The sequence below is a fragment of the Culex pipiens genome, chromosome 2 (assembly GCF_016801865.2).
Source record: "Culex pipiens pallens isolate TS chromosome 2, TS_CPP_V2, whole genome shotgun sequence".
NCBI classification, from domain to species: Eukaryota; Metazoa; Arthropoda; class Insecta; order Diptera; family Culicidae; genus Culex; species Culex pipiens.
Window position 1 is genome coordinate 122,192,297 of NC_068938.1, and position 17,845 is coordinate 122,210,141.

General features: G+C 40.3%; 1 protein-coding gene across 1 annotated transcript; it reads left to right on the plus strand.

Moving 5' to 3' along the window:
- Positions 1 to 5,910: 5,910 nt before the first annotated feature.
- On the plus strand, positions 5,911 to 10,143 carry LOC120419565 (ubiquitin-conjugating enzyme E2 L3-like). The gene is made up of 4 exons (XM_039582294.2): positions 5,911 to 6,057; positions 6,290 to 6,385; positions 9,493 to 9,679; positions 9,732 to 10,143. Exons 1-4 carry the CDS (start codon positions 6,031 to 6,033, stop codon positions 9,881 to 9,883), a joined length of 462 nt encoding a protein of 153 aa, XP_039438228.1. The 5' UTR covers positions 5,911 to 6,030; the 3' UTR covers positions 9,884 to 10,143.
- Positions 10,144 to 17,845: the final 7,702 nt, after the last annotated feature.

Consider the following 17,845-nt stretch of genomic DNA (forward strand, 5'->3'; position numbering starts at 1 on the left):
TGCGTGTTTTTTTTTTGTTTTTAAGTTGAGCGTTAGCACGTGTGAGGCAGCGAATGAAAAAAAAAAATTATTATGAAATTCAGAAATTCCAACGGTGATCCACTATCCAGACTTTGCGGGTCAAATTTGGGGAAGTTTCGGCCAGAGTCAGATGAGCGGCTGACTAGCGAGGGCATACCTTTTACCCCACTATTAACCAGATAGGCCTGCTCCACTGCCTGTCGAAGTCGAGGCTGCTGCTTAGGCGCCCGCTACTGCGGAGAAAGCCGGATCCTGTGGTGGAGTCATCTCCTTCGGAGCAACCTGCTTATCCTTCGTGGACTGCTGCTCAGATTCCTGCTGCTGGTCGTCCTTTTGGCATTTTGACGATGTTGTGTCGATCGTGAGCGCCACTCTTCGCGACTTTTTTCGTCTCATTCGGCTCTTTTGGTTTTGTTGGCTGGCAACTTAATTGCGCCGTGGACACGTTCCCCGCAGATGTTTTCAAACGCCCATCGTGGGGATCAATTCCGTTAGTTTTGAATTGGATTTTCCTATTCCGGCGGCCACTACTAGTATTTTCGTGACCGGGATATCTTGTTGATGATGGTGTCAGGTGTAATGGTTCATGTTTTCGGTGGAGGAGGAATCTTAGACGGAACATGCAAGCAACGGGGAGGACCAGTGGTGTGGTCTGTGTCATTGTGTTTGTATTGCATCGCTGCAGGTGCTGCCGCATAATTTGCCTCATAAGGTTCTGCCATTGGAAACGGAACCGACCGTGGAACCGACCCACCGTCATTTTCGGCCGTCGGTCTTGATTTATTTATTTTGATTTTGTTACTGATGATCAACAACAACAAAATTATTTCGAAACAGCTGTTGATGTTTACAATCGTTAAGGCTTGATTGTCTCACGCATACACTAACATGACACATGACAGTAATGGGTTTGTATTGGTGTGTTTGGGCTGCGCTTCGGCATAAGCTCACCAGGCAGCGCTGGCATCGCCGTGATTTGGTGGTTTGATGAAGGACGATGGATTTCAAAAATAATTTGTATGGAGAGTCACGTCTGTTTGTCTGTGCCATTACTGTCATGTGCCACGTCAGTGTATGCGTGAGACAATCAAGCCTTAACGACTGTAAACATCAACAGCTGATCGAAATAATTTTGTTGTTGCTGCTCGTTTTTAAGAATAAAAATCAACACCGAAGGCCGAAGATGACGGCGGGTTGGTTCCGTTTCCAATAGCAGAACCTTATGAGCCACATTATGCGGCAGCACCAGCAACGACGCACCACAACCGCAACCACAGAGACCACATCAATGGTCCTCCCAGTTGCTACCAAGTTCTGTCGAAGATTTCTCCTCCACCGAAACCTCGATTCATTACACCTAACACCATCATCAACAAGATGCCCCTGGTCACGAAAACATCAGTAGTGGCCGCCGAAATAGATAAATCCAATTTAAACCTACCGGAAATAATCCCCACGATGGGCGTTTTGGAAATTTCCACGGGGAACGTGTCCACGGCGCAGTTAAGTTGCGTCAAACAACAAAAGCAAAAAGTGGCAAAGATCCCAAAAAACGCTGCCGCAAAATTTACATCGAAACAGAACCACAGAAACTGAACTGGAAAAAGATTGAGTGGCGCAACATCGCCAAAAGGACGACCAGCAGCAGCAATCTGAGCAGCAGTCCACGAAGGGTAAGCAGGTTGCTCCGAAGGAGTAACTCCACCACAGGATCCGGCTTCCTCCGCAGTAGCCGGCGCCTCAGCAGCAACCTCGACATCGACAGGCAGTTGAGCAGGCCTACCGGGTTAATAGTGGGGCAAGAGGCTATGGCCAAGACTGCCCCAATTTTGTCTTGGAAAAGCCTGGATTGTGATTCACGGTTAGAATTCCAGAATTCCATAAATATTTGTGATCTCATTTGCTGCTTCGCACGTGCTCACGCTCAACTTAAAAACAAAAACACGCTTCACACACACTGAGAATAGACGGGCGAGCTGTCACGACAGCAGCGCCATCAGCGCCGGGTGAGTGGATGCCGAAACAAAATTGCATTTGAAATAACCGTTTTTGGAGGACGATGGTTCGGCACTCGAGTGTCCCGTCTGTTTGTCTGTGGTAATGGGTTTGTATTGGTATGTTTGGACTGCGCTTCGGCATCAGCTCACCAGGCAGCGCTGGCGTCGCCGTGATTTGGTGGTTTGATGAAGGACGATGGATTTCAAAAATAATTTGTATGGAGAGTCACGTCTGTTTGTCTGTGCTAACAGGGTAGGCAGGCGATGACACAGTTATGACCATGACAGTTAATTTTTGTTTGTTTGCCATTGTGATGAGTTTTTTTCCGGTGTGGTAATGTTTCAATTTTGTTTTAAAATGAGTGCATGTCAGCTTTGCGGAATAATGGAAGAGGTATACAAATGCAGCGTACAATTTTTGATTACATTTTCCTCAATCAACATTCTCTTTCAGACAAAGTCAAAACATGGAACTTATGCCACCGAAGACAAATTCTGAGACGTCTGAGATCTTTAAGGCTCGCCTTTGGACTTATAACGCCTATTATAATGTTGTTTAATTTATGATGAGAAATAAAAAAAATGCAATTTAAATCTGTTTTGTAAACATCTAATTATCGCAAAAATTCGAAAATCAAACGTCAGACAATGCACAGTGGGCGAAATGGAACCCAAAATCGGACTTAATTGAACGCGGCTGGTTCCCTGGTATGAGAAATGGTGTTTCTTATGTAAAAAATTCCGGGGAATCGATTGGTGATAGTTTCATCCACCGCACGAAACGGCAAAGGGTCCATTTTGCCCCAATTCCTCTTTTTTTTACATTTTATCTTAAAAATCGGTCTGTATTTAGAGCGGAGGCTTCATGCGGCCATCCAAAATGCACTTACCTTATGTGAAAATGTCCCAGGAATCCAGTAAAAATAACCACTTGCACCGCAAAAATCATCTAGGATCCGTTTAACCCCAATTCCGCTATAAAAGCATTTTTGGCCGTTTTCAAATGTTAGGTCAGATTTTAAAAATCTAAAAATATTTTATCGTAAAGATCAGACAATTTTACATAAGAATGACACTTTGCACTTGATAGTTTGACACATTTATGTTGATATAGAAATTAAACTAAATAAAAAGATTGAAGAATCAGTTTTGGGCCAATTTTCCCAAATGCAGAATAAACTGCCTTTTACATATTTTTTATTTTTATCAACATAAATTTGTCAAACTATCAAGTGCAAATTGTCATTCTTATGTAAAATTGTCTGATCTTTACGATAAAAATATTTTTAGATTTTTAAAATCTGACCTAACATTTGAAAACGGCCAAAAATGCTTTTTTTCATACCAGGGAACCAGCCGCGTTCAATTAAGTCCGATTTTGGGTTCCATTTCGCCCACTGTGCAATGGCAGGACAATCTGAATAACAAAGTCGCCCGAAATCGGCCCGACAACGGCCCGCCAACGTCGATTTTCTCAAACGTCGATTTCGACGATCGTCGGACAAAGTGTTGCATATACGCACGAAAAGGGCCCGAATTCCGTCGGACAAACCGTCGGAATTCGGGCCGTTTTGTCGAGCCGTCGGGCGGTACCATAAAAATCAAGCAAAACATTGTAAAAGGTCCAAAGTCAAAACTGTAAACAAACGGGATTTTTACTGCAAACGATGCTTTTAGTCGTAAACTACCACTACATATCGAGAAAAGTATAAAAAGTAGATTGTTAGGTGGAAAAAATACAGTTTTGCAAAAGTCCTATGTTCAAAACATCCTGTTTTTTTTTCAACCTTCACATAGACCCCTTGTATCAAAGGGCCAATATAGAAACTGGTTTGTTTTGTTTTGAAATTGTGTTAGTTCCAGGGACAAACACACTGTCGTTACAAACAAAAATCGAAACAAAGTATGGCCCTTGGTTAAAACAACCAGCGACACTCACGCAATGAAGTAGCTATACCGTGCGAGGCCTGCCACAAAGCACATTTTCACGTACGGTTGCGTCGAAAAGGACGATCATCAACCCGGCCCATTTAAACACCTCGAAAGTCCAGACAAATTCTGCGGGAATAGTTTGGCGCGTTTCACGCTTCGTCTTGGTATGGGCAGTTGTACTTGGCCAGTGCCAAAATTACGCAAAAAAGTTTCTCCAGATCAAGAATACTTGCCAAAGGTTTCGGGTAACTCGGGTTACGCAGCAGCACCACAATCCTGGAGGTCCCACGTCTTCAACTCTTTTACAGGGGAAATCCTGCGGCCAAGAGCAAATCGCACGTCACCAAACGGGCGTCTTCCACCAGTCCTGCTTCGGCAGCAACGACGTGTTCCAGAAAGCTTAGTCACTTTGACTTTGTGATTTTTCACAGCTCCTACTAAAACATTGATATGTTAACAGGGCATTCAGCTACACTTTACAATGCTATCAGACTTACCTGCGTTTATTTCGACCCGTGGGGAGATGTGAGGACCAACGGGGTTTCATTATCGTGAAGTAACGGGAACTTCTTTCTGATTCTTCAGAATCAATTTTTGAGGGATAAAAATCCTCTACTTGTTTGCACCTTTTACCTTGCACACAGCTTCAGGTGTCAGACGATCTCTATTTTTGCAAAATATAACACAAACATAATTCAGAGACTTCAAAAATCTCATTAAAACACCGAAATCTAAATTCGTTGCAAAAGGCCAAACAGGGAAGTGAAGTTTGTTTTGGTTAGATCTGTTTTGGCCACTGGCCGAACAAACAAAGCATAAACATAAACAAAACGGAATCGTGTTTGGCCTGGGGCCAAAACGGAAAGTGAAACTGCCACTGTTTACAAAGGTACTAAAACGCAAAGGGCCAACACATATCGCGTGGAACGAAAATTTTATTGCAGGGTCTATGTTGCTTTTTTATGAATTTTCACGAAAAAAAATCATTTGTTGGTAAATTTGAACATAAGGAAATGTAACCCTAATAGTTTTCTACCATTTAAGGGAATAATCTTTCAAATTCTCACAGTTCCATTGAATTAGGATTTGAAATACTTTTCCCAAACTTCAAATTGATTTTTCTCAATGTTTTGAAAATGGACAACGTGCCTTTTACAATGTTTTGCTTGAAATAGAGAAAATTTGTTCCGAGTGCTAGCTCTATTTTCAATACTTTTTGGTACTAGGTTCCTGTCAAACTTTAATTTTTTTACATTTTTCATCACAAAATGTGCATACTTTTTTTTACATACATGTAAAAAAAACTCATTTTCCGGGAAATGTCCATTCCGGGAAATTTCATTCTGGATAACGACCATTCCGGGAAATGGAATTCCGGAAAATGACAATTCCGGAAAACGTCCATTCCGGGAAATGGAATTCCGGAATTTGTCATAGAATCGCTACGATGTCGGTTCTTTCGCTGGTCACTTTGATTTAAAGAGAATTAAGCCACAGATTCGAAGTTTTTTCTTACTCACTTTTTTGGCTTTCTGCAAAGCGACTGCAACTTCTAACGATTGACTTAAGTTTTGCGAGTTTTGGTTTGACTAACCAGGTAGAAACTGGACGATAAACTAAGCACAACGAGAAAAAACTGAATAATGAGAGAAAAGATGGCCGCGTGCTGCGCTGCTTGCCTGCCGAATGCCGATAACGTCTTGGTGCATGGCTTTCTACCTAAGGTACTCGCGATTGAGTGTGTAGTAGTGCGGTTGTCAAAATCGTTATCTCTGACTCTTTCACTCCACTGACACTGACATTGTTTATGTTTTGGTTTTCCTGGCACGGTCCATTGTTCGTTTGTTATTGTTTTGGTTTTAGTGGCACGGAGTCATGCACTCACACTTTAAACCGAATATTATTCTTTCTAAAGTTTTCCGTGTACACATCAATCCCGCGCTGCAGATTTCTTTTCGCATTTACGGGTTTTACCGAAACAGCGAAAAAAAACACCGTTCGGTAGAATGCGGGGGTCTCTTTTTTGACTGAAACATCAAACCTGTCCGTCTGTCAAATACTCAAAAATAGTTTTTGCAAAATGGCAGCCACACGAAGACTTCAAAAGGTAATTGAATTTCTTAAAAATACTCGCGATATTCCGATGTATTCAACGATTGTGAAGAACCTGCTCCAAGCCCTCCGTGGTCCCAGCAAATGTCCACACATTGCGACACTCTACACGGTCATCCCGGCCCGCTGTTAGTCATCTACTCTCTCGTCACTTTGGCGATAAATTTTCGTTCAGAAAAAAAATTGTTCCGGCTCTAATCGGTGCCTCTGTCTGTGCTTATTTGCAGGAACTTGCCGACATCCGTGCATCCGGCCTCAAGTCGTTCAGAGATATCACAGTCGACGAGGGAAATCTGCTGCTATGGTCGGGTCTGATCGTTCCGGTGAGTGTGCCTCCGGCGTCGATTCCAGTGACGAAGACCTTCGTTCTTGGGGGATTTTCTTGCACCATCGGTTTTTTTTCTTTCTTTGTGGTGAAAGGCGAAGGTTGGAAGAAATTGCATTTTATTTCTCGATAGAAGTGTATCGCTTTTGGTGTGGACTTGTGAGTTGCGAAAGTTATGAAACAGTCGCACCCTGACCCAAGGGTCGTGACTCATTGCTCGGATCATTACACGGATGTGATAATATTTTAATCCCATTACTATTGTGTGTGGAAGAAGGCTTTCCTGTCTTTACAGTGCCTTGTCTAGTGCGCTACCGGCGTCAGATGGTTGAAAGTTGAAGGTTAAGCTATTTCGGTTGTGCCAATCAATGTCAGGTGTTGTGTGTTTGAGGTTTGAGCCATTTTCGCAGCGGCTCTCGGTTTTGTTTGCGTTGGTTTATTGCATTTGATTATGTTTCTTCCACATTCAGCTACAGAATTACTTCTTTGAGCATAATTCGTTTCAATAAAATACTTCCTTAGGCTCAGTAATTTCCATTTAGTAAGGGTAAATAAAAAGTTGCATTTCTTCATATTCCTAAAACCCCAATATCTTTTTGCAACTGCAAACCTACGGTATTAACTTTTTGGCAAATTGCACGAACAGGTGGCCATCGAAGATCCAGATTTTTATCATTTTCATTAGGACTGATTCGCCATGTAAACCATGTAATTTTTTTGGGCGCTTTTTTCCACTATGTGGTTTGCCCATACAAATCTCCATACAATTTTGACAGCTATTCATTCAAAAGTGGTATATAAATATTTGAAATTTCTGATCGATTTAGTACATTTGGCAAAGTTGTAGGTATTGACGACCGGGATCGAATTTATTGCAAATGTAAGCATTCGTTAACGCTTTACAGAACAAATGGTTAATAATGCTGAGAAATTCCAGCTCAAATGGAGCCAAACATTTCAAAAGGGCACAAAACTTTTGTAAACAATAGTGTATCCCTTTCACTCAAATGACAGTTTGCATAAGGTGTGAGAGGGATACACTCTTGTTTAAAAAAGTTTTGTGCCCTAATGAAATGGAAAGCACGAAATCAGGATTTTTTTGGTACTTTTGTACCCGACCCTCTCCGATTTCAATGAAACTTTTTAGATATGGAGCCAATTGTACTCAACAATGACATTTGAGAAGGGCGTAAGTTATTTAAATATTTTTGTATTTTAAATATTGCTGTAGTGGTCAAAGATAAACTTGTATAGGAAATTGAATCCCAATCAAGAAATATTCTAGCAGAGCTGGTTCTGTCAGAATCCTGCTAGAACGGTGGAACATTTCTGGTAGAATGCTGTAAGAATATCCTGCTCTGTAAGAAATCTGTTATAATTCTGCTAGAACGTCATGACTGGGATGGACTGAAATAAATACACTGAAAGAAAAATACACGCCACTTCTACGAGATTTTCCAGTTTTTAAGTATAAAAGTTAAATTTAAAGGTGATGTCACGATTTTAGGAAATAGCCTCAGATGTTACAAAAAGACCACACAAAAAACCTATTTTTTCAATTTATTTATTTATACAATCGCTGTATCTTCACTAGGATTGGACATAGGACAATGGTCACTAAGGAGACTTTTATGAGAAATTGTCTGATAAATCGGTTCCCACTATCGGTTTTTGAAAATTTTGACGTTTACGCCACTTTAAAAAAACACAGTTTTAGTAAATGATTTTTGTATTTGTTTAGAAGAGACATACCATCCTGCATTTTTCGCGAGTCTTTTTGTAATATCTTAGACTATATCCTCAAAAAAGTTGAACGAAAAAAATCGTTACATCACCTTTAAATTTAGCTTTTATACATAAAAACTAAAAATGTCATAAAAGTGGAGTGTTTTTTTCTTTCAGTGTATTTTTCCAGAAAGCATTCAATTTCCTAGAAGTTTGTCTTTGACCACTTTTTGATACGATAAATTACAAAATACAAAAATATTTAAATAACTTACGCCCTTCTCAAATGTCATTTTTTAATACAATTGGCTCCATATATACAAAAATGGCTTATACAGGCCTAGGATTACATGTCTAAAAAGTTTCATTTAAATCGAGGAGGGTCGGTACAAAAGAGGGCCTCGTGGCGCGGTGGTAAGCGGCTTCGGCTGCCAATCCCTAAGTTGCTATGGGGCGCGGGTTCGATTCCCGCTTTATCCTCCTGGCCTTCTATCGGATGGGGAAGTAAAACGTCGGTCCATTTGCGTACACGCAGAAAAATAAGGCATATTTGAATCAACAAAACGTTTTGTTGATTTGAAAATCAAGTTTTTTGTTGAATCAACGCTAAACGTCAAAGCAACTTTTTCAAAACAATAAGAGATTTTTGTGGAATTGAAAAAATCAAGGTTTGTTTCAACGCAAAATCGGCGTTGATTATATTCAACAAAATTTTTGTTGAAACAAACCTCGTACAGGCTGATTCTACAAAACATTTTTCTGCGTGAAAAGAGGTTTTGGGTGACTCACCACACATAACCTTCGGACGCCTAGAAATGAGCAAAAACCTGCAACAGAGCCCACAAAAGATCCGGGGGTCGTTAAAGTGGATTGCTTTGGGTACAAAAGTACCAGAAAAAATCCTGATTTGAGCTAGAATTGCTATGCTAATGATTTTGACGATACAATTTATTTCCGTGTTAGGGCAGTTCTGAAAAAGTTAAATTTAAAAATAATACTCGTTCATAACTCAGCGTCAGTATTTTTACTAATACTCAAACATTATTTACCTTTTTTCGGTCCCCTATAAGGATTTTGGCAATTCAACGTTTAGTTAGAAAAAAAAAATATTTAAAAAATCGGTAAACTTTTTTCCGTGCACCCAGTTTTTATGAACAGTCCTAATCGTAACGTACAACTTTGCCGAGGACCCCAAGTCAATCAGAAAATACCTTCCCAAGATATTTCGAATATTTACATGCCATTTTTGTAAGGATAGCTGCCGTATGGAGATTTTATAGGCAAGGCCTCCGGAAGTCCTATTTTGTTGAGATGTTACGCAAGAATACAGCAATTTATCAGAGAAATTAATGTTCTATTTTATTATCTTTTTTTCCACAGGAAAATGCTCCCTACAACAAAGGTGCGTTCAGGATCGAGATCACGTTCCCGGCCGAGTACCCATTCAAGCCACCAAAAATTTGCTTCAAAACCAAAATCTACCATCCAAACATAGATGAGAAGGGCCAGGTGTGCTTGCCCATCATCAGCGCTGAAAATTGGAAACCGGCAACGAAGACTGATCAAGGTAGAATGAAATGCAATCGAATAGCTCACCTCACTGACCATATTTCTTGCAGTTATTCAAGCTCTCATAGCACTGGTCAACGATCCAGAGCCAGAACACCCGCTCCGTGCCGATCTAGCCGAGGAGTATCTGAAAGACCGCAAAAAGTTCACCAAGAACGCGGAAGAGTACACCCGGAAGCACAGCGAGAAGCGACCGGAATAAGCAACACCCTTCTTCAACTCTCCCCCATTTTTTATTTTTTGTTTGTCGCCCATCCTCAGCATCAGAGAAGAAGCAAATCCAAATCACAAAACCAACACACAAACACAAGTTTTTCGTTGTGTATACTTAAATTCATCTAGTATTTTTTTTTTCTCTATTTAAAAAAAGCTCCTTATTTAAAAATAACGACATCAACCTGTGTCTCGTTGCAAGGTCAACGTAAAAAAGAATAAACATGATAATAAATTCGAATAGATGAATGGAAACTGTTTTATTTGTTGTGTTGAACCATTTTTTTAACTTTTCTATCATTTGCGCTTAAAAACTCAACTTTATAATTTTTATCCCAGTTTAAAACACGTAATGAACACGAATGACTGTTCATCTCTAATGGTCGTGAATAACGCTTTTCTTTTTATTAAATATTGTAACATGCTTTAACATACGCAAAGGAAAAAAAATCTTAGGAAGCCGCTTTTTGGAAGCACTAATTCATCAACAGTTGCCACTCCGAAATGGAGAGAAAGAAAGTAAAAATGAAATGTGTGGTAATGTATTTAATATAGAAACAATATGTACTATTGTAACACGTCTGTGACAGCAAAGAATAAACTGCGTTCTAATTGAAAAAAAAAACTAGAGAAAAGAAAATATGTTCAATAAAACAAGAAAAGAGCTAATGTTGAAAGCAAGTGTTGTGTATTGTAAACAAAGTAGCAATAAATTGATAAGGTCGGCGAATTTCGGAACAGTGGTAAGTTTGTGTTCAGCAATATTTATTTTTTGGTTTTCAAAATTTAACTTTTGGTTTTTGATGACGGATCCTCTCGATCGTTCTTTCTCTTTCCTCTCTCGACATCGATGTCGTTGCGTGCAACGGCAGCCGTTCTGCGCCAAGGTTACGCAGGCTTCAAAAACGATCGAAAAACATTCTAGATAAAAAGCAAAGACTGCTTTAGTCACAGTCTGTGTTTGGAGCGTTTGGAGCTAAAGATAAGACTTCATCCATAAAGTACGTCACGCTAAAATCAGCCAAAATTTAGCTCGCTCGCTCTGCCGAGCTTCGGTGACCCATTTCTACGCAGGCTATCCGTGCGCGAGGTACCTCAGCCTTGAATCGGAAGCCCCGCCCTAACGCCCTAAAGTTACCATTTTTGCTTACCAATCAAAAGGGCGGGGATCGAACCCCAGCTCGAGCAACTTTGCTTTTTCGTCCTATTCAGAGTTTTAACCTTCCTACGGTATTGGGGTCCTTTTCGGCCTTTTTGAAAATTAAATTTGCCATAACTTTTGCTATATACATGCTAGAGCCTTGAAATTTTCTGACATTAAATTTATAGTATAAATACACATTTCACAAAACAAATAAACCTTGGACGACCCCTAGGGGAGCGTCCATAACAAAAGTTACTTTAAAGGTATTGGGGTCCTTTTCGACCCCAAACTTTAAAAAATCACCAAAAATCCAGTTTTTGACCGTTTCCGGTTCTTTTGGTCACAAATGAAAGCTTAGAACGTCCCCTTTCCGAAACCGACCTGGAAAACCGGATTTGGTCACTGTGGCCACCGGGAATCGACTACAACCGAAAAAAGGCCTTTTTGAGACCCCAACTTTGACGACCTGTATCTCCGGCAAATTTTAACCAATCAGGATGCTCCAGGTTGCATTCGACAGGTATTTACCTGTACTTTGACCACAAATATTAATATCAGAGCCAGGTGACCTACCGGTTCCGGAAATCCGGAATATCCGAAAAGTTCATATTTTCCTGTTTTTCACGAGTCATCCTGACCAATCTGATACCAATACTGTCATGATAGTTGAAATTGATCCATAAAACTTACTAAAAACACAATACACGATTGCCAGAACCACTCTGGAGTGTTAGTGGCCACTTCCGGGTAACCTGGAACCGGTTCCCGGGTACCCGATGAACGGCCAATTTGATTTTTTTGTTGAAAACCCATCATGTTGCATATCAAACTTCATGAAATTGAAAGATATGTCCATCTTTGATAATGCCGTTAATCTCTGAGACATCCTGGCCAATCTGGAACCGGTTACCGGTGGAGCCTTGGGGACACTTCCGGAATATGAGATAAACCCTATCATCCGACATATCAAACTTCATGAAATTGAAAGATATGTCAATCTACGGTCATGCCGTTGTTCGTTGACCCATCCTGGTCAATTTGGAACCGGTTACCGGTGGCCCCTTGGGGACACTTCCGGAATATGAGATAAACCCTATCATCCGACGTATCAAACTTCATGAAATTGAAAGATATGTCTATTTACGGTCATGCCGTTGTTCGCTGACCCATTGTGGCCAATCTGGAACCGGTTACCGGTGGCCCTTTGGGGACACTCCCGGAATATGAGAGAAACCCTATCATCCGACATATCAAACTTCATGAAATTGAAAGATATGTCAATCTACGGTCATGCCAATGTTCGCTGACCCATCTTGGCCAATCTGGAACCGGTTACCGGTAGCCCCTTCGGGACACTCCCGGAATATGAGAAAAATCCTATCATCCGACATATCAAACTTCATGAAATTGAAATTTATGTCAATCTAAAGTCATGCCAATGTTCGTTGACCCATCCTTGTCAATTTGGAACCGGTTACCGGTGGCCCCTTGGGGACACTTCCGGAATATGAGATAAACCCTATCATCCGACGTATCAAACTTCATGAAATTGAAAGATATGTCTATTTACGGTCATGCCGTTGTTCGCTGACCCATTGTGGCCAATCTGGAACCGGTTACCGGTGGCCCTTTGGGGACACTCCCGGAATATGAGAGAAACCCTATCATCCGACATATCAAACTTCATGAAATTGAAAGATATGTCAATCTACGGTCATGCCAATGTTCGCTGACCCATCTTGGCCAATCTGGAACCGGTTACCGGTAGCCCCTTCGGGACACTCCCGGAATATGAGAAAAATCCTATCATCCGACATATCAAACTTCATGAAATTGAAATTTATGTCAATCTAAAGTCATGCCAATGTTCGCTGACCCATCCTGGTCAATCTGGAACCAGTTACCGATGGCCCCTTGGGGACACTTCCGGAATATGAGAGAAACCCTATCATCCGCCATATCAAACTTCATGAAATTGAAAGATATGTGTATTTACGGTCATGCCGTTGTTCGCTGAAACATTGTGGCCAATCTGAAACAGGTTACCGGTGGCCCTTTGGGGACACTCCTGGAATATGATAGAAACCCTATCATCTTACATATCAAACTTCATGAAATTGAAAGATATGTCAATCTACGGTCATGCCGTTGTTCGCTGATCCATTCTGGAACTGGTTCCCTGTGGCCCTTTGGGGACACTCCCGGAATATGAGAGAAACCCTATTATCCGACATATCAAACTTCATGAAATTGAAATATATTTCAGTCTACGGTCATGCCGTTGTTCGCTGACCGTTGGTTGACATATCTATCAATTTTATGAAGTTTGATGCGTCGGATGATAAAGTTTCTCTCATATTCCTGGAATGTCCCCAAGGGGCCACCGGGAACCAGTGCCAGAATTGCCAGAAAGGATCAGCGAACAACGGCATGACCGTAGATTGACATATCTTTCAATTTCATGAAGTTTGATTTGTCGGATGATAAGGTTTCTCTCATATTCCGGAAGTGTCCCCAAGGGGCCACCCGTAACCGGTTCCAGGTTGGCAAGGATGGCTCAGCAAATAATGGCATGACCGTGGATTGACATATCTTTTAATTTCATGAAGTTTGATATGTCGGATGATAGGGTTTATCTCATATTCCGCGAATGTCCCCAAGGGGCCACCGGTAACTGGTTTCAGATTGGCCAGGATGAATCAACGAACAACGGCATGACCGTAGATTGACATATCTTTCAATTTCATGAACTTTGATATGTCGGGTGATAGGGTTTCTCTCATATTCCGGAAGTGTCCTCAAGGCGCCACCGGTAACCGGTTCCAGATTGGCCAGGATGGGTCAACGAACAATGGCATGACCGTAGATTGACAAATCTTTCAATTTCGTGAAGTTTGATATGTCGGATGATAGGGTTTCTCTCATATTCCGGAAGTGTCCTCAAGGCGCCACCGGTAACCGGTTCCAGATTGGCCAGAAAGGGTCAGCGAACAATGGCATGACCGTAAATTGACATATCTTTCAATTTCATGAAGTTTGATATGTCGGATGATAGGGTTTCTCTCATATTCCGGAAGTGTCCTCAAGGCGCCACCGGTAACCGGTTCCAGATTGGCCAGAAAGGGTCAGCGAACAATGGCATGACCGTAAATTGACATATCTTTCAATTTCATGAAGTTTGATATGTCGGATGATAGGATTTCTCTCATATTCCGGAAGTGTCCTCATGGCGCCACCGGTAACCGGTTCCAGATTGGCCACAATGGGTCAGCGAACAACGGCATGACCGTAAATAGACATATCTTTCAATTTCATGAAGTTTGATACGTCGGATGATAGGGTTTATCTCATATTCCGGAAGTGTCCCCAAGGGGCCACCGGTAACCGGTTCCAAATTGGCCAGGATGGGTCAACGAACAACGGCATGACCGTAGATTGACATATCTTTCAATTTCATGAAGTTTGATATGTCGGATGATAGGGTTTATCTCATATTCCGGAAGTGTCCCCAAGGCTCCACCGGTAACCGGTTCCAGATTGGCCAGGATGACTCAGAGATTAACGGCATTATCAAAGATAGACATATCTTTCAATTTCATGAAGTTTGATATGCAACATGATGGGTTTTCAACAAAAAAATTCAAATTGGCCGTTCATGGGTACCCGGGAACCGATTCCAGGTTACCCGGAAGTGGCCACTAACACTCCAGAGTGGTTCTGGCAATCGTGTATTGTGTTTTTAGTAAGTTTTATGGATCAATTTCAACTATCATGACAGTATTGGTATCAGATTGGTCAGGATGACTCGTGAAAAACAGGAAAATATGAACTTTTCGGATATTCCGGATTTCCGGAACCGCTAGGTCACCTGGCTCTGATATTAATATTTGTGGTCAAAGTACAGGTAAATACCTGTCGAATGCAACCTGGAGCATCCTGATTGGTTAAAATTTGCCGGAGATACAGGTCGTCAAAGTTGGGGTCTCAAAAAGGCCTTTTGTCGGTTGTAGTCGATTCCCGGTGGCCACAGTGACCAAATCCGGTTTTCCAGGTCGGTTTCGGAAAGGGGACGTTCTAAGCTTTCATTTGTGACCAAAAGAACCGGAAACGGTCAAAAACTGGATTTTTGGCGATTTTTTAAAGTTTGGGGTCGAAAAGGACCCCAATACCTTATGTGTGATTTTTTTTTAATACCAAGGGAAGGTTAAGAATTTATATTTCCTTAACTTTATCGTTGGGAGTAGATGGGAATCGAACCCAGGACCATTCTCGAAATTTAGGGAAAAAAATCTTTAAAAAACTTTAAAAATCGCTGTTATTTCCCAATATTAAACTGTCAAACATGTGCGAAATGTCATTGCATGAGAAATTTAATGTACTTTTCGAATCTGTAATAACGCAGAATAGTTTCTTCATTTAGAACTTTTTTTTTCATTTTAAAGTTACGTGTTATTGGTAACTTTGCAGGGTTACTTTTCAGAATGAATCAATAACCTACAAAGTTAAATTTAAGGGGTTTTGTATGTATTCTTCACGAGGTATCAGAATTTTACTAGAAAGGTTTCAAAAGAAGTGATGATTTTGACGCAGATACGCAGATCGGAAGGAACGCAAAACTCCATATAAAAAAACGCCCAAGGTCAAGGAAAGTGTCACGATAAAATTTTGATTTATTGGACCTTTTCAAAAAAAAAACTCCAGAATTCAGAAATTTCAACTAACAAAAAAATAAGAAATGATAAAGGAAATTTCAACAATTTTTTATATCTAAAATTTGGAAATTCAAAATAAAAAATATGCAGATTAGAATAATAATTTCAATATTGAAGTATTTATAAATTCAATAACTAAAAAAATTATAATTCGAAGTCTTGAAAATTTCACTAATTATAAGTCCTAATTTCAAAAGTTTTAAAATGTGAATTCGCAATTCGCAATTTTCAGTGTAAGAACGGGCCTTGACCGATCTTATGCACCAGGTTCCCGACGAACACGCACTGCCCTTACACCTACATCTCACCCTTGCTCTGAGTCAGTACGAGCAGCACGCTAGAACACGCTTTGAGTGTTCGTGCCAGGCATGCACACCTTCTTTTCCGGTTACGCATTTTAACTCGGCCGGGGGTGGTACATTACGTAGGGTTTGATGTAAGTATAAGCGCCTAACCATTTATAGTGTGCCTATCAATTTTCATTGAAGCAAGTACTGTTTTATTTTTAGTTTGAATTCAAAAACTAATTGCTATTTACTGTGTATTGTTTTCTCCTGAAATCTTCCCTATTGTTGAGTTATGTTTAACTGTTGCTATTTCTTTTGTCGCGGTGTTGTGTTACAATATTTTGGTCCTAAGCATTTTAGAAAAGTTTTTCAAAAGTACAATAGTAATATTTGTGTCTTTTAAGCAAGTGAGGTTCGAGCCCTTACTCAATTTATGGAATGGTGAAGTTTCAAAACAATGGACAGTGAAGGAAATATACTATGTAAAGAATCAATAGTAAAAGGAAGATAGTAATTTATAAAGTAGATATAGAAATTAACAATAGTTAATAAAAAGAGGTAACAAACAAGCTTAGATTGTATTGAGGGCAATTTACAGGGAAGATGAGAAATTATTCAAATAGATAAATAAAGAAAAGGCACATAATAAACAAAATTGACATCGCTGCCAAATGAAGGGAAAGCAGACAGTTTGTTACAGCAGCATCAATTGGTAAAATAGAGTGGAAGAGCGTTGAGAAATAAGAGAATCAAATAAGTAAAATTGAAATCAATTGAAGGATAGTCAACAGAAGCAATTTTAGAAAATCAGTGAAACAAAATAAACATAAGATAGATGTTAGCTGAAATGGAAAGAAGAGAAACCCCATTCTGCGATGCTCAGGTACATCCACAGCAGTTGACTCAACATACTGCGAATCAAAACAATACCGTCTACAATCACAAATTACTTCCCTTTCCCACATTGACGCGCCCCTTTCTTCTAGCCGTCTCTACTCTGACCCTCGCTGGTCAAAGGTTTACGAGTCGTTTCCACAGGCCACCAGCTAGGTTGCACCTTGTCATCATGATGACTAAACCAAGCCAACGTGGAGGTAAGAAAATAGGACACTTGCAAGGAACCAGAGCCATGCTGTTTTGTCCAAACAGCACTACGGATATAGTTGGGCTCTTTCTGGGATGTTCCTCGCCTAGGTGTGTCAACCGACGAGTATCATCAGTATCATGCACCCTTGGCCTGCAATTTCAAAAGTTTTAAAATGTAAAATACAGAAATTCGAAAATACAAATTTACGAAAACCTTGAAATTCTAACATTAAAAACTTTATTTTTTCAAAGACAGACAAAAATAAGCTACATGAAAAAGTGGGATAACAAACTTAACCAATCATACACTCAAAATCAGAAGTACCCCGCAAAAAGGGTTCTATCTACCCTTTATCTGTCATCCCATAGAAAAAAAAAACCCTTTTTGAGGGTTACTTCCACCCTTTTTTTAAGTTTACCCGTCGTCACCCTTTTGCAAAGGGTTACTACCGGTAAACTTGAAAAAAGGATGGAAGTAACCCTCAAAAAGGGTTTTTTTTCTTTGGGATGACAGATAAAGGGTAGATAGAACCCTTTTTGAAGGGTACTTCTGATTTTGAGTGTATCATGATTTTTATTTAGGCTGCAAGTGCAACGTGGTGCAATCCGAAATGTAAATTTCTTTCAGTTTATTTGTTTCACACGGCTACTCAAAACTGAGTAGCATCTGGGTAAGAATGTTAAATGCACAAAATGCATTAAATATAAAGCGTAATTGAAGA